This window comes from Dermacentor albipictus, chromosome 1 (assembly GCF_038994185.2).
Source record: "Dermacentor albipictus isolate Rhodes 1998 colony chromosome 1, USDA_Dalb.pri_finalv2, whole genome shotgun sequence".
Lineage (NCBI taxonomy): Eukaryota > Metazoa > Arthropoda > Arachnida > Ixodida > Ixodidae > Dermacentor > Dermacentor albipictus.
In genome coordinates, this window is record NC_091821.1 from 100,133,089 (window position 1) to 100,159,877 (window position 26,789).

Here is a 26,789-nt window from a genome sequence, read left to right on the forward strand (position 1 = left end):
ACATGTAGGCTGTAAATATGATAACAATCGTAAATGATAATGACGCACCTGTTCTTTTCGCAGCTTTGATCTTGTTCTTCACATAGACTGAACTCCCTTCGTTGTCTCCAACTAAAACGGCGGTCAACTGAGGCCGCCGACCACCTCTAGTACATATGTCATCAACCGCTGTTCGAATTTCGCCTTCAATTTCACGAGCAATACGTTTTCCGTCGATGACCTCGGCTGTCCTTGATGCCTGTAACCTGAAGGAACACAACGATTGGAACTGTGTCACGACGTAATGTCAACAAACGAAATCGGCACGTACTCAAGTGGTGTGGCCTTGTGTGCCGATCCTGAGCAGTTGCGGGCAAATTGAATAAAACGTGGTGCCTTTAGTGAAAGCATATTTCATACTAAAATCAAACTTTCACACTATAACGGCACAAAGCACGCAACCACGGTGTATATCTAACACCGTGGCACGCTACAATAGCGAAGCTGCCTGTCTTACAGTGCAAGTGGCCATATTGAGAGAACCCATTTTGAAGCTTGCTCGGTTACCGTGGCAACGGCCTGCTAGCGATTGCGATAGCATTTCTAAAAAATGTCATTTTTGTGTCAGTGAAGTAATATAATATAAGGTAGCAGGAACTATAATAACAACGTATCAAAATGTAATGTGTGTTTGTGTCTTTTATAAAGTAAAATACTGCTGCATATCGGACTAACAAAGATAGTGAATAAAAAGAACACAAGTGGAGGTGCGCGGCTGTCGCCAGTGCGGCACTCGAGCTCCGGCTACTGGCAAATTCAGACATCTGCCTTGCGGGGGCAGCATAGGCACATGGCTCTGGATAATGGACGACCGAGAGTTGCGGAGTGTCCAGCTAAAGAGAAGTGAATCATTCGGATTTGGAATCTCTGTTTTCGGTGGTTCTGGACTGGGACTTCCCCCCGTCATCTACGATGTGGCCGACAACTCACCGGCGGCCTTCAGCGGCCAGGTAAGTTCCCGCAGCCGCCGCCGGCGTCCGCTGCTCCAAGTTTTGGTTTCTTCCGACATCAGCGGCTTCCGACTGCGCGCTCCTTGGATGATGCTTCGCATCTCCCAGCGGCAGCGCAGCGCGAATTTCGTGAGTGAGGCCGTTTGTAGCTCTTGTGAGTTTGCGCTTTTTCGCGTGCTAGAACAGCTGTGATCGCCGACTTCCCTCTCAGGAACTCGGTGATCCAGTGCATGGGCGTTGCTTGCTACCTTCGGGCCCTTCTCCGAAAGAGGGTGGTGAGCTAGATGACAGTCGCTCTAGGGGTGCTTGAACGCCGTGTGGGGCCAGCTGCGTGCAGTTGCCCTCGAAGCGAGAATCGCATGTGTGCCTGAGAGCTGCGATTCTGTCAATATTCAGTTACCACTAGAAACAGTGCTTACTTTCATTGTTTCAAGACCGTCATGTTGCTCGTTTTATTGCTTTAAGTGTGTAGATTACGGGGCCGGTCAGCCTCGTACAGGGCATAAAAACGCATACAGCTATTGATTCATTCTGCAACTTCCCTCGAGAATAGCTCCATTTTGTAGTTGTGGATCTCCGATAATCGGAGGGATCCTTCATCTGCAACGATCGCGGAGCGTTTGGAAAAGCCCCATTCGCTTTCAGACAGCTGGACTATGAACAGACCCGACAAGAATGTTCTGAAAGTGCGCTCAGTACAGATAGCACTGATATAGAGTCGTTTCATAGGGTCGCCTCCTAATTTACTATTTTCTGCACGGCGGCGGTTGGAAATATTGCCGGCCGGCGATGAGTAACTGCGGCGTAACATTCCACGCTCGATAGCGTCTGGGGCTGCGCAACACCGGTCATAACGGCGATCAAGTGCGAAAGGAAGCGCCTCCCTGCCGTTCGGCAGGCTTGTTCGGCTTCGTCTTTCAGCGTTTATATTGTTTGCGTACTTTGGAGGAGGGGGGGGGGGGGGCTTTAAACCAGCCAGAACTCGCAAACTGGCCTGCCTTCGGACACGATCGTTTACACGCTTTCAGCTTTTTCTCTTTGTATGTTCGAAGTTTTGGGCCGCGAGCTGGTCCACTTGCGGAGCTTCACCTCGCGTAGGTGTGCACAGAAGCGTGGGCGTTGTAAAGACGAGATCAGCCGGGCAAGGAGAGCGGGAGAAGCTTTATAGACGTCAGCGTAATAGCACGAGAAACTGCCCTCCACCTTTAGTTTCCTTGGCTCACAGCGAACGAGAGCACCCGCCTCCGTTTCTCTCTCCTCAGCTTTTCCCAGTTGGCTGTCCAAATCGTTCGCAGGCGGTTTGCGAGCATACATGCGTCGTGAGGGTGGACGGCGTGTTTATTGTGCCTGCTTGTCTGTGTATGCGAGCATTTCAAGGGCATCGTGGCGGCTAGGACGGCGGTGGCTTAGCTTGGGCGCCTGCAGGGGCTCTATTTCGCGTGACTTTGCTGTTGTTCTGAACACGAAGAAACGTTCAAAAGAAGAATGACAGCGCTTCATACGTGCAGCAGGCAAGGTGCCTACTCGCCATTCGTATCATGATACTGTAAAGCACTTCAGCGCCTCTTCGTGCAATAATAATAATAAGAACAAGAAGAATAGAAAGGTTATGATGCTTGCATCTCATAAAACTAACTCCGCGTACGTCAGCAGTGGCAGCCTGACTAACTGATAAGGATATATCGCCTGTAACGACGAGCCACTTACGCATTATCAGCGTTCACATTGACTCAGCTCAAGGAAACCACACACAAAAATACAATCATAACGGTATTTCGGCCGCAAAGTTCTTCAATATATCGTTTTTTGTGAGAAATGGGCACGAAGAAACGATGCTCATGTTGGCTTGCGTCGTTGCAGACGGTCACATATGAGCGCGCCCCACTGTTTGGCGCACAGTTTTATGCCGCGGAAAACACTTATTTCAACCCTCCTTCATGCTGTTAACGCCCAACACACAGCCTGATGTAATTCCTTGCTCGCGGAAATTATAATTTCTTTTCGCAACCATCTTCCTTTTTAAAAAGTAAGTAGCTTTTTTTAATTCGTGTATAGAGATCTGAGATGTGTTTTTAAAGTACATTATTATTCTATTAATGTATGTTGTGGCTTAACGATCGGATTGTTGTTTTTCTATATCGTTATAAGCGGACTACGCTGTATACGCGATAGGTGGCTCTGGGATTAACGCAAATGCGCAGTGCGAAAGCGAGTGACAGTAGTGTCATTCGCTATTTTTTGTCTCGTGCCTTTGCGCTCTTTTCATGTGCAACGTACAGATGCTATAACTGTCAATTAGAAAATAGGTCGCACGGTAAAGCAGAACGTAATCCTTGTTTTCTAAAGGCTGCGTGGGCCTCGAATTGCTTACAAACGCTGATATACCGTTGAACGGCTCCACACGCGGACGTCACGTAGAGTTCTGCTTGCTGTTACTGCGAAGCGTTCTTTGCCTCATTCTTGGCACTTTGCATTAGGTAGGTCGGGTCCCGTCTCGCCTCGCTTTAATAAAAAGAAAAAAAAAAATGTATGCCCGACAGTAGAATCGAACCTTTGCCGTGTGGCCGAAATTTCCGGAGTCCTCCACTACGACGTGCCTCATAATCAGAAAGTGGTTTTGGCACGTAAAACCCCATAATTTTATATCATGCCCGTGTTGCCATACGATCGTCTTCGACGTGGTAGTCGGCGTGCTGATGTCGTCGTGCTGCTGTCGTCACACACACACGTTGGCGGTCCACACGCACAACTACTTAATTTACACAAACACGTTGGTTCATCTGGTAACGGTTTGCGGAACCCCAAACATACTGGATAGCCAGATGCCTGCAAAAATTCATACGCATAACATCGACTCCCACGGTGCGTTGGATCTGCAATTTTTTTTTTTTTAGCTCCTCTTTCTGATTCCAGCAGTAAATACTTTTGACTCACGTTTGATATACACTTTAGATCGTTTTGTGAACGGGAATAAAACAAATAAGTGGGAACTTGAAACTGTGGAGTGGAACGCTCTGGTTGTGCGCTTCATTTATGTTTATATCCGTAGTGCTTTGTCTTTCAGAGCCGGAGAGTGGGAAACAGGTAGGTGAGAAACGTTGTCGGGATGCATTTACAAGCTATGTGCATACGCATAAGCAATAAGCCGGCTCAAGCAGCCTATTATGTTATATCGCTCCGCGACAGTATTTAAAAATTTTCACTGCGCAAAATTTAGGATCGCCTTGCTTTTGATGTAGTTACAGGCTACCCAACAGGAGCAGTGTCAGCTAGTAGCAGAAATGAGCGACACCGCTCGGGAGCTGTGGATTCGCACGACAGGAATCCCTCAACGTACTTAAATTGGTGGCGGCTTTGGGGTCGTTACCTAAGCGCCTAGTGCACACCGACATATACGTATAGCAGGAAGAAGGGATAACTACGAAGCAGTAGGCTGCAGAGAAAGATGCTGTGTTTTCGTTGGTGCCGATATTATTTACGATGGTCCCACATGTCCTTCTCAAATGGTGTTGTCCTTGCTGGTACTGAAATTTGAAGCGTGCTGTATTTCACGATGATACGCTACTCGATGGAAAGAAATTTATGAACGACGTGTCTATTTGAGTCGCGCCGCTGCCGAGATCTTGAAAATAGCTAAGTGTTAATGACATCTGACCCAACTGATCGTGTGATCGACAGAGGTGTGAAATTTCAGACATACCGGAACTAACGCCGGTGGCGAAAGCACAGGAAATTGACCGATACATGGCGCACTCATATAGACCTAAGGAGCTCAGAGCTTTTTCTTGAAGTTAAGCCATACGTCGCGGGGGTAACGCTGAGTAGTAGATGATATTTACCTAAGTGTGTTTTAATTGATATCTAGCGTGCTGAATTATAAAGAGGGCATATTTTTGCCGCGGTGAGCTCCTAGAAAATATCAATATTTTTATCCGCAGACGAGAACTGTGCATCTTCGCTATGGTTGCTTTGCGGCGTTCTGCGCGTGTACTGGAAGGCCTTCAGCGACAAAAATAGCATGTCAGGGTTAATAGTAAAGAAGTAGCCTGCATTGATCGTACTGCTCAGTCACTTAGCATGATTCATTGCTTGATCGTTCATTTCGTTGTTTGATCGCTCGATTGTTCTGAATTTTTGTTCTCTTCGCATACGCAATGGTTCGCGTTTCCCGGTGTATATATAATTTAAATTTTCTGAGTAGTCTTTACTCGCTTGTCTTTCCTTTTGCTCCCTGCCGTTTACTTTTTTTTTTCGCGTTGTTTGTTTCTTTCACACCAACGTACCAGCTCCTCTCATGAAAGTTCACATCCACCTGAAGTCAGCACGGGGCTAAATGGAGCTTTTATGGGTTCCCTTTAAAACTTCGTGCTACTTTCAATAGATGCAAACTTTATTCCGTTTCATGAAACTTTCTCACTCTATGGATTTGCACGGGTTCCATCTGTTTAATGAATAGCGAGTTTTTAAAATAGCGGACGCCAAGCAGATTAGCCTAGCCAAGAAGTAGTGTCAACGACACTGCACATGCGCAGAACCCTAACTCAGTTTTTGTTTAACCAGGGTGGATAGCTCACAAGCTTTGCGTTCGCTACTTCTATGGCTGTCTGTACTTGAAGCGCTTCGAGTTCACGTTAGATGATCATACCTGGCATGGACGGCTCTAAATGGAGCGGACGATCCGAATATTTCCTCTAGAAATCCCCATTCGACAGCGTCAACTACAACATTCGTATAGGCAGGTTTCTACATTTTCTGATCGGACGGAATGAATGTAATGTGTTCTTGCTCCAAATTTAATGACGTACCATTTAAGTGTTCCACTTTTCGATTTAAAAACTGACATAATATAACATCACTGTTTGTATTGTATTCAGCGCGTTTTATTCCAGCGAAAGCAGACCGTCAGCACGAAGAACCAACCAAAGAAAAGCCAAGCGTAGCAAACCAGATGTAGTGAGAATTAATTGAAATTTCTCAAAGGATAGATGGCGAACTCGAGTCCGATCTCCCGGGCCGGGAACAGTATATTTCAACCGCGAAGCTTGCTTCCCGCATTATTGGTCCTCGATGTGAGCGCCCAGTAAAAGCGTGGTATCGAGGCACCCTATCCCATATATAGTTTTCCACGGTGGCCTCGTTGCTCATATGGACTGTGGCCTAGATTCCAACTTTTATGAAAAGTCCTCCACCTCATGGATTCACGAGAAGCCACCTGTCTTACTCAGCGCACTTCTGTGACGATAAATAACTTCGCTCGGAGATCTGGATGAACTTTTTGCCCTGAGAAAGGTACATATCCATAATTGAAGGGCGACTACAAGGATTATACCGTGTTTCAGTAGTACCTTGCAGCACTGTGGCAGTTACAGGCTTCTTCGACCAAACAGGAGGGCGAACACACCTTCAAGGTGTCCTTCCGTGCCCTGTCGTTCAACGAGCGACAAGCGCAGGCGGCGGCATCTACGAACACAGTGCAACTGTGTAACGAGATTAGCTGTCGTGAAAGCAGTGGTAGAAAATCCGCTCCATATTCGCTGACACCAAAAAGGTCTTCAACAGACAGAGAGGAGAAGGAGGGTTGCAGCGACAGCGGAAAATTCAGGGCGAGCACTCGGCAAGTGTCGCACATTCCGTGATGGCGACGCCACCTCCTGATCCCTCTTGTAACATCCACTTGTACACGGTGCACTCGCTGACGTTCGTGTAAGTGCGGTTGTTTTCTTAATTATAATTCGTGCGCGTTTACCGCACTCCTTCCGCGCTGTTCCAAGCATGCTCAACGCCGACTGTTTCGTTCCTTTTGCGTAAAAGAGCAGCTTGGAACGATACCACACAAGCGAGATTCCGGACGCAATTTCCGCGAAGCAAGAAGCACTACCCAGGAGGCTGTCCTCCGCGGTGTTGTGGCTGTGCAGACGTAAGAATTTGACCGCTGTCAAAGCTATTGTTTGTACCTTTTCAATTCAAATTAGTGTCCATGCCGCAGCCCTGCATTAATTGTTTCGTTCTTTGCGCGATTTCATTCGAACAAGTGGCGAACTCTGTTTTCAGTATATCATAGAGCCCGAGTAAATATTTATTCACAATGGAAGCAAAATCGCGCAATAAACCACAGCTGCGACTTGCGGAGACGCTTTCATGTAAACACCTGCCGACAATTCCACTTGTCAGGGCCATGTAGTCAAGCAACAGCTCACAACTGTGGCACTACATCTCGCTGCTCAAGAGTCTGCGTTCGTAGGTACCGTAGCCTTGGCGCTGATGCGAGGAACTGCTGAAACGCTGAAACTGCTGAAACGGTATCTCGGTTTTACAGACGTCGTGCTCTCGGCGGCGAGAAGCCAGCGACGTACTCGTCGGGGGCTATTTTGACTTCTGCGCTGTTTATGATTTCCTTAGTCCACTGCATATGGTCTTGATTTTAACGAGGGGAGAAAGCAAAGTGCAACATTTTTATTTTCTCTCCCTATGGTCGCCGCCGTGTGATTTTTTTGTTATCGCTTTCGATTTGATTGTCCACTGAATTGAATTATTTTAACCTCTGAATGTTTCCTTATTGATTTCAGAGATAATTTTTTCTTGTAATCTCACTTCCAGTGGTGCAGTTGAGTAGTTCTGATTTAGCCGATCTCACGCAATAAGATCCCTCCCCTCAGTATCGCCGTTGCTGCATGCCTTTGAAGCAGAGCCCGACGCAGTTGCAAGCGTAGCATACTCTTAATACCCTTAGTATAGGATCTCAAACTCAAGTTAGGCGTCGGGACGTATATTCATACAAGATGGGTGGGAATGGGGAAGATTGCAGTAGGGCTGCAAAACGATGCTTGTCACTGACTGCGCATTGGATTACCTGTGCGCTTCTCGCCTTTCACCCGTGAAATTCCATTCTCCTCTTCGGTTTCATGTCATGACGTGCTTTCTTCATTCAATAAAACTTTCTGTGATTTGCTACATGAGCGCTTGAATGGTTTACGTATGTACATGCTTATTTTAGCTGAATATAAAAAACAACAACATTAAGTTGAGGGAGAGAACTTTGAAGAGTACGCCCTGGGTGTGGCTACCGAAGGCAAAAACGTGAGCACAGCAGTTAGTGTTCATTCTTTGGTCTAATCAAGTCATTTACGATCAATCAATAAATCATCATCCCGAGTATGCTCCTGTAGAAACGCTGAACAACTTTATCTTCTGATGTTTTTCCGAGCATGCTTGGACATCCAGAAGCGTGCCTGTTTACTAAACGGGCGATGCTGACTGTGCCTTGTGGACCTCCTCTGTACAGCCATTTCGCCTGCACCGTGGCGCGTCGAGGCGCAATGCGAGAAAAGAATAAGAAACAGAAAAAGTACAGTGCAAATGCATAGAAAAGTCGAAACCTGTACATAGGTTTATCCTTCCGTTTTCTTCCACCATCACCTTTTTCGGCGCCGAGCAAGCGTCAAAATAGTCGCGTTAGTCTCTTTGGTATTGAGCGAGTTATAGTATAGGGCAGCCACGCACGACAATGAGAAAACGACTGACTTGACAGTACAAGATGGGCGTCAACTAAGCAAAGGTTAAAAAAAAAAGAAAAAAAAAGTATTACTCTTGTGCACGTCGGGCTGCGCGGCCTTCATCGCGGACGGAGCCTGCCAATGTCACTGTGCGCGCACCGCAGTGGGACCTCTTGCTCGCTCGGCAAGCATCTCTGCCATGGGATGAGTCTCGTCCGTGTTGCCGTCAGCCTCTGTGCAGTGCGCTGCGTCAGTCTCTTAATTGAGCCGTCCCTTTTGGCCGGACGGACGTGGCGGGCGACGTGCGCTGTGGTTCTGACGGGCAGCAGTGGTGAAGGGGATAGCGGTGGCTCGGCGGGTACAGCGTGACGGGACCCAAGGCCCGCTGTAGACTCGTTTTGCTCCATTTGCACGCGAATGCGCTGCTTCTTCGAGAATCGAGCTGGACGAGGGTTGTAGGCGGTGCGCAGCCGTGCCTCCCCCGCCCTCACCTCCCACCCCTCGCCCTCATTCATAGTTTGACACGTCAAAATACACGAGCGGATCACTTTACTACCGAGTCATGCTTGTGGCGCGTATCGAACACGCGTCTCTCTACCGTATTTTTTTTCTTATTTATTCGTCTTTCTGAAGGAAGAATCCGCCACGCTGTCGCCACGCTGGCGATATGGTGAAATAGAAGGACGTGGGGTTGGAAGAAATATGTTGGATAGGTGCTATATGTGTAAAAAACTAGAGGAAGCGCCTTTCTGGTGCCCTTATGTCAATCAATCAATCAAGCAATCAATCAATCTCAGCATCATCAATGGAGATAACAGAACCTTACCGTTTTGTTTTCTTGTTTCCATAGAATGCAGCAGAGTTACTATAATAACGTCATCGTGCTGTCAGTTCACAGCTGCTATGCTGATTTCAGTCAGATCATGGTGTCGGTCATGCGTAGAACGTAAGGGTTAAACCTTCCGTTGCCGACGCCATATAGGCATGCGTGTGTTTCATCGGAATGTTCTCACGAACAATATTAATCACCGGGAAGCACGACCCGATTAGCGACAGAGCAACGTAGTGGATGTTACGACCGTCGCGCGACTACACGGCGGTGCGATAACCGCGGCGAGCTCCTCGGCCATTGCGGCCGCATGATGAATAAAAAAGCGCGTATTCCTGTCTGTGACCATTCATTGTTCTATTGTTTCCAGCAACTTGGTCTATGTACTTAGTGTTTGCCGTGTAGGCGGTGCAGTTGATTAATAGGTGCTATTCTGGTTGGCAGCTAACATTAAGTATGTTAATGTGTGCTTCTCATGTCGCACAGTCAGTAATGATGTTACTGCTCGTGAGGGTTCCTCTCTTGCGCAAGTACCGCCAAAGGAATGAGAGAAGATCCCCGTTCTCGGGAATTTGTTCGCAGCTTGCGTAATTATAAGGGTGCGCTTCCGACGATTTAGCTTTGTCCTCGCTACGGCCCGTAAAATTTTGCTCATTTGTGCTTACGGTTTGCATAGGTGCTTATTGTTTAAATAGTCAAAGGTGGTCGGTTATGTAACGGTTATCGACAGTTTTGCTAATTCGTTATTGTGGCGCAACTTATCGGCTGTACCTTTCGTTGACGCTTTCTTGATCGATTTTCTCCTTCAGTACACGTACATGCAACTTGATGGGTGGCTCTTAACTATGGGTAGCGTGTGCTGGTCAGCTCGTTAACATAAATGCTACAAACACACTCAAGCGCGTTTGGACGATGTGCTTATTAAATAAGTGTGCTGTTGTATGGACATTTGTGAACAAACGACGCTTGAACAGCTCATTATGTCGCCGTTTGACCGGAAATTGGATTAGTGCAAGTTTAAGAGAACATTTAAGAGCACTGTTGGGTGACCTTGTTGCTCTTTCGTAACTTTTTGGAGCAGACTTAATTATTTCGGGCAGTCTCTGAATTGGGCAGGCGGATCACGTACAGAGAAAATACAGCTGCCATATTCGTGATGGGTCTGTTTTGAGGGCACTCGCTCTGCAGCGACGTTTTCTTCGAGTGCTGCTACTGCACAGCTGTATAGCGATGTCCTCTCTTATGCCACGGCAGGAAAAAGAAACAGTAATAAATAAAGTAAGGAGAAAAGAAATTAAGGACGCAGACGTAAGAAAGTGACCAGTGCTGTTGTTGGTAAAGTAGGGTCTCGCAGGCTTATACGCGCAGCGACTTAGATGTGATCTTCAAGACATGCTGCTTGTGCATAAAATTAATAGTGAACTTGTTATGTTAGTGCTTTGGAATACTTTCGTATTGTCCGGATAGGTGCCCTTACTGTTTCATGGAAGCAAGCAAAGTTCAGTTGTTTCGAGTTTTCTATATGGAGTATCGAATAATTGAACCAGATTGGACCTGCTGTTGATAATAAGTTATGAGCACTGGCTGTTACTTGTTCGAGGTATACCAGCACAGGTGTTCAAGCTGCAGGACACGTGCCGCCGATGCTCCAAACGCTCCAGCACGCCTCCTGCTGCAGGCGCGGTTCGGAACAAAACATGAAATCGGCACGACCAAAGTGCATTGGGAGGATAGTGCCGTTGTTGCAATGATGGGCGGTGGTGTAGGCGGGTGAGAACAGCAGGTATGTGGGGACACGCGCTGGAGGGTTTGGGTACTGTAACCCTGACCTGACCCGAACCGGCGCACACGCGAGGGAGCACACTGCATGCACTGTAGGCGGGTTTCACTTGCAGCCGATATCCTGTGTGTTGTATGACCTCGTTGGAGCCGTCTCAACGTCTCAGGCTGAACTTGACATACCTTGAAGTGCTCTTTACCGCGGACCATTCCCTCACTTTATTGAAAGGTTCATCCAAGCTCTCCTCGCTTGGAGCGCCCGTACGGGACGGCAGGTTGTTTTAATACCATCCTTCACGATCCCTTATTCGGAGATGCCGTAGTTGAACGCAGTAGGCACGCCTGACCTAAAGGCGGTCAATTTAGCATGCGATATGAATGCGTTCCAGAAGGATAAGGATTATACGCCGGCACAGAAAATTATTTGCACGCGGGAAGACCCTTTACGATTGCTATACAAAACTTTCGTGTACTCGCCCATGAAAGTTGTCACTATGGCTGCGTCAGTCACACTCCCGTGGCCTCGCCGTATAGATTCATGCTAAATTTGGCGCTGCAGTAATTTGCCCATTATTTCTTGTTGGCGCGTGCATTGAGGCACCCTGTTGTCCGCCACGAAATTCCTGGGCTGTACTGCGTCCATGTGACGTGACTGAATTCGTTGAGAAATCACACTGCACCTTCTTTTTCATTGTAATTTTTGGTCATTCCTGTTTACTGGTATCCTCGCAACCTCTCTTTAGAGCAGTTCTGCGTGTTACACTTAGAACTAATTAATTTTTAAATTTGCTGCGCCTAGAGAAATCTCGCCACTTTCGAGTACGTGTTTTCCATGTATCTAGCTAGTATAGGAGATGAAATTCGGGCTGTAGCGCTCATAATGTGTGATCGTTTTTGATATTTTGAACAAATTTTTGTTTGTCGTGTTTCTGAAAACAGTCTAATTGTATTAACTAATGGGTAAATTAGTCTAATTGTCATACAGCGAATTTGCAGTGGGCAAATAGCTTCGAGAGGATTGAAGAAAAATATAACATCAAGATGTGCTGGCCATCATGCTCATGGCTTAGCTGCCGTACTGACAGCGTATGCCTGCGAGTATAGATATTAAACTACGGACAGCACCATTTTAATGAGCCTTTTTGTTTGTCCTCCAGTACATATGGTTTTATTAATGTACAGTCGGCGTCAAAAGTTTACGGACCATGAAATCCAAGGGAAAAAAACATTGTTCCGCCGCCTATAGGCACGCAGCATATTATAGTGATTTCTAGCGTACTAGTACGGTGCCAACGACATATACCTATGGCTTTGTCTGGTTTTACTGGCCATATATATATGCTCGTTAACGGCTTGCAAATTGAACGTTTTCTCATACTGCGGTCCGTAATTTTTAAGCCGACTGTACGTACGTTTTCACAATATTTCCATGCGCGCGTTTTACATTTGGCCGTCGATTGCTTTGACAAAATTATCATTATTGTCAAGTCGGCGTTTTGACAGACATGCAAACTGTATTATACGCAAATAATGTAGTGCATTTTCGAATCTGCACGAGCATCACCGACTGCTGTGGTATTACGATAGCGTATGTTTGAATAGCGTACATGAGCAGTGGGATTCAATTCGAGAATCGCCGGCCATGCTCAACTGTGTATCGTTGTCACTATGGGTGTTGCTTTGGCTCCCGCAGGGGCACGATAACTTCGTGACTATGCGCTCCCGATGCGCTTGGAAATCGTGAAAGTACGTATAATTGAAAACTAAGGGAGCAGAGGCGGCCTTACGGACTGCAAAAGCAAAAACGTGAGAGCTAATCGGACCAGCCGACGACCGTACTCGCAAAATGGAATATTTTGGGCCCATTCTATGCCAAACGCGCCGAGTGCGAAACCAGGCCTCTGCGGTAACTTCGATAAAGAGGCAGTATACGTCAGAGATATTTTCAGGTAAATGCACTTTCAAAATGTTTAGGTCGATCTCTCTCTCTCTCTCTCTCTCTCTCTCTGATTTCTTTTTTTTTTTCGTGGCTTGAATGCCATCTGATTCCACTAGGATAGCGCCTACAGGACAGCAGTAGAAACTGTAAGAGGCGGCGCACCTTAGTAGCCGTTCGAACATCCACCTCTTCGTCAACATGTATGCGCCACACGTTCGCTCCGATAAAGCGAGGCATTTTCGTATACACGCTCGCGATGTAGTTTCGGTGAGGGGAGATGCCGAAGAGGATCGGTAATTATTATCGCGTGACGGATCGACCGGAGAGAAAGCGCTTGCGGCCAGTCTAAGCCAGACCACGGCGTCCTCATTCCGCCAGGTGACAACTGCTCGGGGCACGCGGAGGCAAAGGACAAACAAACAAACGGCCAGGCGGAAGAGGTAGCCGCTCCTCGTTGGGCCCCGTCGCCCATTCGCTACTCCTTCCCCGTGCGTCTTTGTTTATGCCTCGCGCTGCCCGAAAGTCGCCCATTGTGCGCCGCGGCCTTGCAGACGCCCGAAGGATATGGGGCGACGAACCGGTGGGTCCGGCAGCGCGGATGCGACGACGACTGTGGAGAAAGTGATAGCCGGGCCTTCGGGGCGCGCGAGCGATATGCGGAATCGATAGGCGCCGCTCGCGCGCCACTTGTGCGGCGGCGTGAACGTGTGCTCTCGCTTTTCGTCGCCGCTGTGGCACTACTGCGCGGAACCCGGGCACCGCTCTAGTTTGTTTTTGCCTGGTTTCTTTATTCCTAGCGTTGCGTGGCCGTCGTCATTCCCTTTCAGGTTACGCCTCAGTTTGCCTTGAAATGTGTGTCACACATCGCGTTCGTCTGCTGCGGTGCCTCCGTGTATTATATATACTACGCCCCGGTGCAGGCGCGGTGTTGCTTTTGAAAGGCGAAACCGTCTTCTTCGGTTCGTTCCACTCGCGCGCTTATTTATCTTTTTCGTGCGAGCGTTAATGGCGTTTCGTTGTTTTTGCGTTGTCAGGGCGCTAATGGTGTCGTCGCCTTGTCTGTTCGCCCGGGAGCGCTGCCGGCTGCCTGCCTTGGCCGGCATTTACTGTCGTCGTTCGCGGCTCGCTTCGTATAAGGCGCGTTCGCAGAAGGCGCGGAAACGAGCTTTCTCGTTTCCTAAGATATTTTTTCTCTCTCTCTTTTACGACCACCGCGAGTGTGCAGTTTAGTCTTGACCGAAATATCGCGCCCAGTGCTCTATCGCGTGTTTATCAGTAAATTGAGGCTTGCGCGATGAAGGATGTTCCGGCATTGTTGGTTCATTTGCGCGGGCTTTTGCACCTGGTTCGCCCTTGTTTTTGTTCATTTTTCTGCTCCTATATCTTTGCGCTTGCGCAATGGGGGCCCCTGATTTTCATATCTTGTGGTCATCATATCTACCACTTGCTGCTATACTTTTATACACAGCCAGGTGCCGCGGCTTACAATAGACCACGATGTATGAGGTTTGTGACCGTTGGTTCAACGGAATGGCTGAATGGAAAGCTTCCAGGTACACATTTCTTAAGCTGTAATATTGTATATTGCCCTTCTGCAATTTCAAAACGACCCCTTTTACCGTGAGCGGAAGCTTGGTGTAAGCCCAGACGTAAGAACGAAGAAGGATGGAAGCACCGCGCTATAACTTCCCTCAGCGGACTGCCGTGGCGTGATAGATTTTGACAGCGCCTACTTGAGTATAGTAAATTGTTTATCGGCAAAGGAGGACTACATTACCATTGTTAGAGAACCAAACACTCTGCCGATAAAAAACTTCAGAGAACTACTTCTGCGCGAAAACGGCCCAACTAGGAGAAAACTGGTACTTTGAAATTCGCACTGTAAGCATGCTTGTGTGTTACATTCGAAAGTACACAACGGAGCCAGATGCCTTGGGATGCCGGCGGGGCCTACACCGGCAACTCCGGCCAACTGGACGCACGATCACCTTGCTGGGTAATTTGATATGGCGCATCTCTAATTGCACCTCTGCATATGTTTTTACTTCCTTAACCGCCGTAATATACAGGCTTATGCTGTTGGAGTTGATCGATACGCTCGCTGCGCTCTCAGAAAAGAGAGAGAGAGAGAGAGAGAGAGAGAGGAAGCATCCACATGGAACAACTGTTGCACTTTTGTTACTTTTAGGAGCCAGCGGCCATTGGATGGTATATACACGTGAGTCCTGTCTCCGTGCTGTTTTCTGGGCAGTTACTCCTCGCGCAATGGTGGCAGTCTCTTATTGCAGACTGTTTTCTTTCATGGTTGGGAAAAGTGTGCAGGAATAATCTCTCTGGATGAAAGCCCACTGTCGAACTCTTCAGTGGTGCCGCTTCCGTTTGTGTCGCGCGGTTACGTTTTAGCGGTGCGAGGCAACGGCTGTATTATTGCGGCGACGTGCACAGAGAAGTTCCGTCTCCGCGCTTTCGCAGTCATGAGGCTTCATTCTGCAGCAAACTTTTTATTGCTGCACGGAACAGAGCCCTGTTGTCGCATGCTTAACCAGAGCAGATCTTGTGTGCGTGTTTCTTCTGGTCGTTGCGGGGCAGCTTTACTCCGATTGCGGTGCTCGGCTGACGATGTGCCTAATTCAAGGGGCTGTGAGAACTTGCGTGGCAGATTGTTAGGTTGCTTTGTGAGATATAGTCAGCCTCAATTGGAGCTGTGTGCGATATTGAAAGCTGTGGACACAAAGCTGGTTGTTGTTTCGCGGGCGCAGCTTGCATGGGCACCGACATCTTGGTTGCTGTTTGTATTCAAAACAAACCGTCGAGGTGAGAATCGCTGCGACGATTTTTTTTTTTTAATGAAAAGCTTGTGACGCACTTTGAAAAAGGTTGTCGCGGGCTCTTTCCACCAACTTGCTATGCTGTCATTTTTTGTTCTGTCTCGTGTTATGTGTATCTCGTTCACTATGACACATGAACGAGTTATCGACGTTTCTTTGAAATCTATGGCGCATAAAGGAATCGCAGTATTAGTTTACAACTTTGCATTGTGAAAACGGCAAGTGCTGAGCCGGTGCTGTGTTGTCTCTGGAAGTTAAGAGCGCAGCCGCCTTCAATTTCCAAACTGTTAGTAACGCCAGATCGAAACAATTCCCTCGTTTATTTTGGCGCGACGATTGTGTGGCTGGCGGTATATCTGATTGCAGCATCCATGCATCGAATCAGATGGGGATATTACATCGAGGCAACTAAGATGTTCCCATGTCTCTGTAAGGCAAACGCGTACAGAATACGTTGAGGGCGCGTCATGTGCTAACTGCGCTTTCTTCAAGTTCTTATGTAGTATCAAGATGACTGACTGAATGTGGTTCTCTTATGATAGTTTTTCTGGTCATAGAGTTTCATGCAATAATTACTAGAGGGAACTCTGGCACTAGTGTCTACGGGAGCTACTATGGGAGCGGTTGTTCCAGTATGGGAATTATGGGAAGTACAGTCGACTAAAAAAGTTTACGGACCAAGAGACCTCACAAAAAGCGGAATATCTCCGCAGCCTCCAAATGCAGCCTGATATTCCCATTTCCAGCATTTACTGGTATATACGAACAACATTGTGATGTACGGTTTTACTGGCTACTTTTAAAGGCAGCTCGTATATTTAGCATTTTCTGAGACCCCGTGGTCCGTAAACTTTTTTGGTCGACTGTACATGGATTTGCCTAAACTTCGTCCTTCTGGCATCAAACAGCTTCGTGACTTAGACAACCCATTTTAAACAAAGTGATCGGTAACAAACATTATGAAAATTGTCCGAAGGCAGGATTCGAACACAGGACCTCCAGCACAGAAGCCCAATATTCAAACTATTACGCCACGAACGCATGCATTGACAAGCGACCTAAAACGCCCTTACGAATTTATTGCGGGCAGGCTAGTGCCTTAAGACGCTTGGTAAGTTTCGGTTTGGTCACCTCGACCAGCTCAAACATTGCGATTAGTAGCGATTGTGCGTGTTCGCAGTGTCTTCTGCACTTCGAAAAGAATAGATTGCTCTGAAATTTACGACAATGAAAGCATATAAAGCATAATAAACAAAGCCACAATAACGTTTGAATCCACAAGCATGAAGATCATACAAATTCATATACTTCCCATCATTCCCATGGTGACTGAACATTTGCGGTGCCAGAGTGCCCACCAGTAATTATTGTAGGAAACTCTTGTTTCTGGTGAACTGAGTCTGAACAGCTCGAAGAGCCGTGTTCTGATGCTAAAAGGGCGCCTTTGCGTGCGTCCTTACGTCTACGTTACAACTATATGAACACTGCGATGCATTGTTTGTGCATGTGAAAAGCTCGTGAAGCCGATCTAAAGCGTGACCATAACCTCGCCCTGCAGTTGCTCTCGTCCTCTTGACAGGCCAGCCGCCTTGGCGCACTACTCGCGGCACACTGTACGCCCCTCTTTGCCAAATTAAGCTTTCGTGTCTGTAGTTAAGGTGCGTGAATTGGACAGGGGAGGTATTCTGCAAAATTCCACCAGGTGGCTTCTTGCAGAATACCTCCCCAGATCCCCTCGTTTGCCGAATTATTCTTGTTCTCCCCACTTTTGTGTTGTAAAAATGAAAAGAGCATGCCATACCCGTGTCCCCGAACATACAGGGAGTTTGGGGTGTTCGTTTGCTCGTAGCTGCGTGCGCGAGGCCCGCCGCGCAGGGTGTGCACCATGCGCGCCGTCGCCGCTGTGTCCGGGGGAGGCGTATTTTTAGCACCCGCAGCCCACCGCGGCGCCGCCGCGCCCGTATACGAAGAAATGAGGAACGACGAGGGGATGTTCTCCCTCCTCGATATTTTTTTTGCGAAGAAGCGTCCGATAAACGCCTCTTTTGGCGCCGCCGCAGAGGACCGGTGGCGTGCCTCCCGCGGAACTTCCGGAGCGGCATCGCTCCGTTGAAAGGTTCGCGCTCCTGCAGACCGCCGAGTTCTTCCGCCGGCTCGCGCTTCGGCTCGCTCGGCTGCGCCGGCCGCTGCTTCTTCGTGCTAGATGGACGACGAGAGCGTGCGGTGGAGCAGGCTGATTAGGTGCCGCCGCGTCGCAGTGGTAGTCAGATTGTCGCTGGTTTTAGACATCCTTGGCTGAGGGGATTCCCGAGCCGCGTCACCGTTTGGGTCCTCACTCAGTCCCTTTTCCCGGTCGCTACAAACGCTGGCGAATGGGTTTATAACGGCTAATGGGTCTAACGAAATAGTTTGCGTTCCGGTCAAGCGACCGGAGCGTAGTGTACGCGAACTTGAAATACGAGCAGTTTCTTTTTTCTTTTCCAGTTCGAGTAAATTAACACGGGGAAAGGAAAGAACGAAAAAGAAGAAGACAAAGAAATGCGGCAGCGCTATTCTACCTCCTGAGGTGCATTACTGTAGAAGAGGCGGACATTACATGCATGGTAAATCGCAGTGTCCAAGCAACTGATTGACCAACTTTGATTAAACAAACTGAAAAGCTTGTCGAAATCGCTTTGAAAATCATTTACATTTAGGCTTGTGTTACAGTTGTAGATATAAAGCCGGATAATAATGAAATATTTAATGAGCAGGATTTCCGAGGCTAGGTCTACTCCCTAGATGTCCGTGAACAAAATGTGCGAAATAAATCATTGGCGTTCCAGTCATCATCATCAGCCTATTTTTATGTCCACTTCAGGACGAAAGCCTCATCCTGAGATCTTCAATTACCCCCGTCTTGCGCTAGCTGATTCCAACTTGCGCCTTCAAATTTCCTAATTTCGTCGCCCCACCTAGTCTTCTGCCTTCCTCGACTGTGCTTCCCTTCACTTGGTACCCATTCTGTAACCCTAATGGTCCACCGTTTATATACCCTACGCGTTAAATGAGCTGCGCAGCTCCATATTTTTTTTTTCTCTTAATGTCAACTAGAATATCGGCTATCCCCGTTTGCTATCTGATCCACTCTGATCCACGCCGCTCTCTTTCTGTCTCTAAACGCCATGCCTAACATTCTTCGTTGCATCGCTCTTTGCGCGGTCCTTAACTTGTTCTCAAGCTTCTTTGTTAACCTCCCAAGTTTTTGCCCGAGTTGTTAGCACCTGTAGATTGCAGTGATTGTGCATTTTCGTTTCAGCGGCAGTGTTAAGCTCACAGTCAGGATTTGGTGAAGCCTGCCGTACGCTCTTCAACCCATTTTTATTCTTTCGTAAGTTTCCTTCTCATGATCAGGGTCCCCTGTGAATAATTGACCTAGATAAACGCACTCATTCAAAGACTATAGGCTGATTGGCGATCCTACATTCTTGTTCCCTTGCCAGGCTATTGAACATTATCTTTTTTGAATTCTGTATATTAATCTTCAACCACACTCTTACACTTTCTTATTAAGGTCCTCAATCATTTGTTGCAATTCGTCCCCAATGTTACTGAGCAGGACAATGTCATGATGCAAACCGAAGGTTCCTGAGATATTCGCTGCTGATCCTCACTCCAAAGCCTTCCAGTTTAATAGCTTGAATACTTCTTCCAAGCACGCAGCGAATAGCATTGGAGATATTGTGTCTCCTTACCTGACCCCTTTCTTTGTAGGTATCTTCGTACTTTTCTTGTGTAGAATTAAGGTAGCTTTGGAATCTTTGTAGATATTTCCCAAGATATTCACGTATGCCTCCTGTACTCCTTGATTATGTAATGCCTCTATGAGTGCTGAAATCTCTACTGATTCAAATGCCTTTTCATAAGCTATTAAAGTCATATGGAGGGGTTGATTGTACTCTGCAGATTTCGCGATTACCCAATTGATGACATGGATGTGATCCATTGTAGTGTAACCCTTCCTGAATCCAGCCTGTTCTCTTGGTTGACTGAAGTCAAGTGTTGCCCTGATTCTTTTGGAAGTTACCTTGATGAATATTTTTATACAATACTGAAAGAAAGCTAAGGCGACTGTAATTATCTAATTCTTTAACGTCTTCCTTCTTATGGATTAGTATAATATTGGCATTCTTCCAGGTATCTGGTACACTTAAAGTCGTGAGGTATTGCGTATTGATTAAGGGCCGCAAAATTTTCAAACATGATATCTCCTCTATCTTTGACAAAATCGACTGTTATTCCATCTTGCCACTTTTCTCCGGGTCATGTCTTTCAAGGCCCTTCTAACTTCATCGTTAGTTATGGGAGGAGGCTATTTATCATATATACTTAAGACATACTGGTGGACTAGTTGGTTAATCATGATGGAATATGGCATCGCACTTCGATACAAGGACGTAACATTGTGAACAAACACGAGCGCTGTAGCGCTCGTGCTTGTTCACATTGTTACGTCCTTGTATCGAAGTTAGCTGCCATGTTGTACCTCTATATCCTGTTCATCACTTCAGTAAAGGTAGCGTGGCTACTCTGGGTACTGTACGGGTCAGTATAGAATTGTTGTGATGATTTTACTATATCACCGAACTTGCTGATGACATTGCCCTGCTTATCTTTCAGTGCATACATCTTGCTTTGTCCTATGCCAAGTTTCTTTTCTCGCTGATTTCCAGTTAATTCGGCCCCAAACGGCGGAAGAGAGGCTTTGGGAAATTAGTAACGGCAACGCCGATATAGTTAGTTGGACATATGGCGGCGGATATTTCGAAACAATTTACTCTCAATGTTTTTGCTAAGCACATGTAATCTGACAACTCCCTAAAAATGAGTGAATAAACCGTTAATTAGTGGATGTTCGTTAACTATGCGATTAAACGTTGAGCTTTATCGCGCAAATATATCCGGCCCTTAAGGTATACAGTCCGTATGACCATAACTGCGTTATATTTATGAACACAATTCCGTATAATTGTGGCATGCGCCGCATGCGATAGTTTAAAGCAATCCATTCGTACATAGATTGTATGTAATAATAACGAAGAGAAAGATATCCACAGTACATAGTGGATGGTTTTCAGAAAGTGGCCTTCTATAGTTTCGCACTGGGTGCGTACCTGCAAGTCGCTTCCAAACGCTGTTGGAATCGTATTTAGAAGATTGTGCGTCTGTGCCCACCCTGGTGGTCCTGTGCTTATACTACGTGGTGCTGCTGAGCGCCAGGTAGCGGGTTCGATTCCCGACGGCATTCCGATGAGGGCGGAATGCAAAGGCGTTTGTGTACCGTGGTTCGGATGCCTGTTGAAGAAAAAAGTAGCCAAAGTAAAAATCCGAAGCCCGATATATATATATATATATATATATATATATATATATATATATATATATATATAGTCATATCATAAGAAGCCAACAAACACTGACACCAAGCACAACATAGGGGAAATTACGTGTGCTTAATAAGTGAAGTAATGAAACGATAAATAATGGAAATTAAAGTGGATGAAAAAACAACTTGCCGCAGGTGGGAACCGAACCCACAACCTTCGCATTTCGCGTTCGATGCTCTACCAATTGAGCTACCGCGGCGCTGTTTTCCCATCCACTTTCTTGGGTATTTATGTGTACTATTAGAACCCTGGGATATATATATATATATATATATATATATATATATATATATATATATATATATATATATATATATATATATATATATATATATATATATATATATATATATATATATATATATATATATTGCCTCTCAAGCCTCTCAATATATATTGCCTCTCAAGGCCCGTCAGTCAGGTTCTGCGTCTGCGAGATTTCTTCCTGGTTCGTTAAGCCTTCATAAGCAGTTTCTGCATGGTGCCATGAAATTCATTAGAATTTTGTGTCGCCTGCGTATACGTTTCCATTCAAATGTTCAGAGGACAACGCATGCGACCCGGATGACGTTGCTCGTGACGTGAACCTCCGCAGACTGCGTCTGGCTTGCGGCTGTCACGCACGTCTCACGGAGTCGCCAGCGCTGTTGCTCTGCATCCTTGTAGTCGTGTGCTGGCGTCTGTGTCGTTCGGGTTTGTTTGCTTGGTTATTTGCTTATGTACAGAGGCTCGCGCATTGAAATAAATTTTTTGGTGCTTGACCTGACCTCGGTAGTTTCATAGTGGTACTGTATGTATCGTAATTGAGATGAGGCTAGTTCACAGTGAAAGGCGCCTTACGGCTTTGGCCTAATTGGATAAATAAATAAACATCTGAATACACGCAGTATAAATAAGTAAGGGATATGTAGAAAATTGTAGGTGCTGAAGCTGGCATAAAAATATATAATAAATAATAAATCTAATAATAACTCCGCATATATTAACTGCTACATGATAAAAAAGTTATTTTAAATAATGTAATTATAACTTTAAATTAACAATAATATAAAATTATTTCAGTTTTATTGAGGTGATTAATGATTCAAGTTTAACTGTGCATTATTAATTCTCTAAATTTAATTTGCAATATGTTAAGTGAATTATTATTATAAATATACAGTAATAAATCTGCATCTCACTAAAAATCTAGCGAACTGTTCAGGGAGGTGTGGATCCGTAAGTCGTTTTCTTTAGCTTAATGATAAAAGGATTGCCCGGAGTTTCGCATTATCACCGAAATCTCGGTTGGTTTATCTGTGTCAGCTGGCTGACTTTGAAAGTGGCAAATGCGTGCTTCGCATGTACAAAAGCTGCGACGACTTCTATTTAGGGGAAGCACCTCATTATATATATATATATATATATATATACACACACACACCGGAACTGCTCCGCGGTTGTAGTATAAGGGGAGGGAGAAAGAAAATGAAAATAGGTCAAGCATAGAAGAGCACAAAAGTGCAAGAGGGAATTATACTTCGATACCCGAACCAGTTAAAGCGTAGGAATGTTTAGGTCACAGCGGCGCGGGGTATTGTAGGGCTTGTTGCCCACCTAACAGTAGCTGCAGATCTTGCACGTTAACACCGAGTGCAGTGCCGACATGCCTCGGGACCGCGTTGCGCGCTGTAAATTGCCATGCTTTCTACGCCGTCGAAGCTGGTTATAACTGGGCACCGTTATATCACCTCCTCATCAGGCCTGAAGAAAACAAAATGGTCCGAAAAGGAAGGCTGCTCGAAACAGCCCGCCGAACTTCCTGAAAAGGAAATCCGTGCGCCATTGTGTTCGACTGCCAGAAGCGTAGCGCCGTAGTTCCGTGCATTAGCGTCTTATATGTTGCGCTTTTGTGGCGTTATAACAAATTGGGATGTGCTCTCAATATTTCATTGTGTGTTATGGCCCCTTCGTACCGCAACGATCGCTCCGTTTTATGTTGATGTTAAAATAAAAATTTCGCGCTACGATTAACAGCCTCGGTAGATTTTTTTTATTGATTGATTGATTCCCTTATTGAAAGGGATGACACCGTCGGTTCGCTGTGGTAGAGTAAAAGAAGCGGTTTGTGTGATATACGAGAGAGAGAACGCGAATATAACGCTGAAAAGTTTGTGGATTTGTGTCTGTTTTGTCTACGAACAATGCTATAGTGATTTTTTTTTGTTAATAATACGCTTCGACTTCATTCCCGGACTGCCGCATTTGTTGATAAAAAAAAATGAGACATAGACGGCTGTATATCGGACCATATTTTAGGGCGTGCCTTCCTAACAAGAGGCCGACTTTTAATTAATAGGCGTTCTGACTTTTCTCAGGCTTGTGTCGCTGCATGCGTTCGTCGTGAGACAGCGTTTGACCAGCAAAATGGTTCAAAAGGCTCGAGGTGGTCAAAGGACAATAAACGTGTACGCCATCTTGGAAACGCGATAGTTGCGTGGGCAGCGCACGTTCCATTCGGTTTCGCTTCCTTGTCGACAGCGGCGCAGTCTCGTCTCATTGTCTTCCGTCTGTCGACGGATGTCTTTGGTGGCTGCGCCTGTTCGCTGCTTTCGTAACGCTTGCTCTTTCTTGTCCCCCACTATGCCCGTGCTGCCAATTCTTTCCTATCTCTGTTATTTTTGTTTTCTTCGATCGCTCTGCGTCTTCCGAGTGCGCGTGTGGCGTATAGCGTTGACGGGCGCGACTGCTGATGACTGCTGCAGTAACGAGGCCGTTCACCCGGCGGGGCTTCCTGCCTTAATTTTGACGCCCGGCCGCGTCTCTGAGCGACGCGTCCCCCTCTTTTCTCCGAGCGTTGACGTTGCCGGCGAGCCGGTGGCGTAACACGCGCTCGACGGCCGCTCTGGAGTGTCTTGCGATCGGGGCAGCGGGCCTCTGTGCGGGTGCCGTGCGTTCTATCGCGCTCTTCCAGTTTATGCGATTTCGATAAAGCTTGAGAGTGCCGCTGATATACGCGGGCTGTAGCATGGGCAGTTTTCCAACTTACGACGAGCGAATCCTGGCACGATCAAATATTAAGCATCAAAATGGATGCAACGCACGTTCGGCGTTTGATTTATTGCGCGGAAAAAAGAAGGGGGTGTGGCGGCGGTCTGTGCGAGACCTGTCCACTACGTTGTTCACTCGACTGCTGCGGTGGTTCTGCTGCCAGGTCGCTGACTGGCGCGTCACGCTTAATTTGTAATGGCATCCGCTGCCGGATGTACATTTGGATACACATATGTACGTCGGACTCGCTCGGAATTGTTTGCTTGTCCGTGAAGGTGCGCCTCGGTGGATCCACTTGAGAGCGAAGCGATCAATACCGGGACGGTACAATCTAGTCCACAGACGTTTTGTGGAGCGTTTCTTTCCCATACAGAATGTGAGGACTGTTTTCAGCCTGTAGGACAAGTGGATATAAAGGCAAGGTGATCTAATTAGAAGTCTGCAGATAATACGTAGACGATCTAAATATAATTTTGATAAATACGTGACCGTGTGTGCGTGAGAAGGAAGGAAATGCTTATGAGATTTCGTATAAAAGTTGCTAATAATCAATTAGGATTTGATTTATAACGCTTATCTTATTTACTAAGCCGGTCGTCACTTATCGCACGACACTGTATGGCCTCCATCGGTATTCATGTCCATCGCTATTCGATGACCTCCACCAGCAAAAAGTTTTGCTTTTCGTATTCACTGTATTTAATAATTGGATACGGTCGCTGCTTAAAAAAATCCCGCACTTATAACGAGACGTGCAATTTTCATGCATGAAAGACAAACTACGACTTCAAACTGGCCATTATTAAGGCCCACCTAGTAAATTCGCTGTTTCCTCTTGCCCAGTTCGACGTACGTTTCGTCCATATTTTTAACTGATGGCAGAACATATGACGTCTGGACATAGTTTTACTTATATGCATATAGATAGCTTTTATTTGATCGGTTGTAGCTTTTAGAAACGGAAATGACTATGCGAAGCATGATGTACGCTATATCTGAATAGTTTAAGAGGAAAACTTTCAACGCGCCGTTTAAATGCCCAGAAAATGCTTTCTTTCACCGTGTCGTGTGACATTGTTTTTTAATCCTTGTACAAGTAACTTTATGCGCACTTTTAGTGGTGCGTATTCACATAGCGTCGCGACGGCACGCAGTACATGTGCTGACTTAGCGAATGATGACGGCTTCACTGTGTCATAGCTTATGGCGTTTCTGAACGTTGCACGCCGGGCTTATCGGAGCGAAGTACTCCCCCTCCCGTCCATCGATATTTCCGCAGCTCCTGCGATAAGTTTGACGTTTTGTACCTGTGGGATCCAGGGCGATTGCATTCGTAAATAGAAAACTCGACTAGCGCTTCTCGCATCGATGCGTAATATCTGTAGCTTCTTTATCGTTCTCCGCATGAATCAGTGGCTACAGTGGGAAACGTGCGGGCCGTAAAGCTGTTGACATCCGCACCCGCTAATTTTCGACTTCCTGAGGAAACTCTCTCTCCCCTCCGCCGAAGATGTCAACGGCGCGACTCACGGCGACCTGTTTGTCATAGCTTGCTGGCTGTCTTGAGTTCGAGACTTTCATGCCGCGGACATCCGCGCGGCACGATCCGATAGAAAGGGCCGCGTGCGACCTGTTGCTTCGCTACGTCTCCATCACGCCACGCAAAAGGAGTTTAGACGAAAGTGAAAGGGCCAGAGTTATTTGTTTCCTACGGAAAAATCCATGAAGGCCTCATCGCTCAGGCTATGGCCGAAACCGGTCATGGAGTACAGTGCCGCCCACTGCTGTGTAGAGCGCGCGAACGGCCGGCTTTGTAGGGTGCCTGGATGTCTTCCTCCTTCGCCACTCCATTCTGCGGGGGAGGAGGACATCGAGGCACCCTACCGCATTGTAACGGCTTTGCTCTGCGGGGCGACATCTGGAGGTGGTTGCTGGTTCCGAGATAGCGTGCCCGGGAGCATGTGCAGCCTAATTAACATACAAACTTCCGCGTGTTGCATTTAGCCAGGGTTAATGCAAGGTCGATCCAAATAGGTCGCGAAGCTTCGGGCGAAAAGCGGTTCAGAACAAGTTGTCGCAGGCATGAGCAAGGGTGGTTATGGGAGCATCGATTGAAGCGCGACTGTGTTTCGAGGGAACAAACATTGGTAAAGAAAAAGCGTTTAATTAAAACGTGACACAGTTTGATTCATTCAGCGAAAATAAAATTCCTAATCAATTCTATACAAAAGCATGCAATGTAGCTCCTGAAGTGTGCAGACAGGCGCGCTCGTAGAGTTCGTGCACCTCTTAAATACGCCCCCCTCACACGTTGTGCTGTTCTGCTTGTCGACGTTTGTCTGAATTTGGTGACGCTGGTAGCTTCATCGTTTCTAAACCTGCTCAGTCAATAGTAGTGAGTTACGACCGCCAGATAATTGCTAAGAAAGTGTGTGTGAGAGAGAGAGAGAGAGAGAGAGAATTGGATGCAAAGAAT

The 26,789-nt window shown here is 46.7% G+C and overlaps 2 protein-coding genes across 3 annotated transcripts in view; one reads left to right on the forward strand and one right to left on the reverse strand.

The window, feature by feature from the left end:
- Positions 1-541, reverse strand: part of Nmdmc (NAD-dependent methylenetetrahydrofolate dehydrogenase) — a 50,058-nt gene extending 49,517 nt beyond the window's left edge. Inside the window, exons 1-2 of one of the 2 annotated variants that reach the window (XM_065437435.2) lie at positions 311-541; positions 49-245 (exon numbers count right to left, since the gene is read on the reverse strand). In XM_065437435.2, coding sequence (XP_065293507.1) covers positions 49-245; positions 311-390 — 277 coding nt within the window. In that variant the 5' untranslated portion in view covers positions 391-541. The remainder of the gene's footprint in view (positions 1-48; positions 246-310) is intronic. The other variant, XM_065437434.2, reaches the window with a different exon arrangement.
- A 233-nt stretch (positions 542-774) lies between these two features.
- The window catches only part of LOC135906173 (PH and SEC7 domain-containing protein-like), a 380,272-nt gene continuing 354,257 nt past the window's right edge, over positions 775-26,789 (forward strand). The window contains exon 1 of the mRNA XM_065437428.2: positions 775-989. Within this exon, the coding sequence (XP_065293500.1) occupies positions 843-989 (147 nt within the window). The 5' untranslated portion in view covers positions 775-842. The remainder of the gene's footprint in view (positions 990-26,789) is intronic.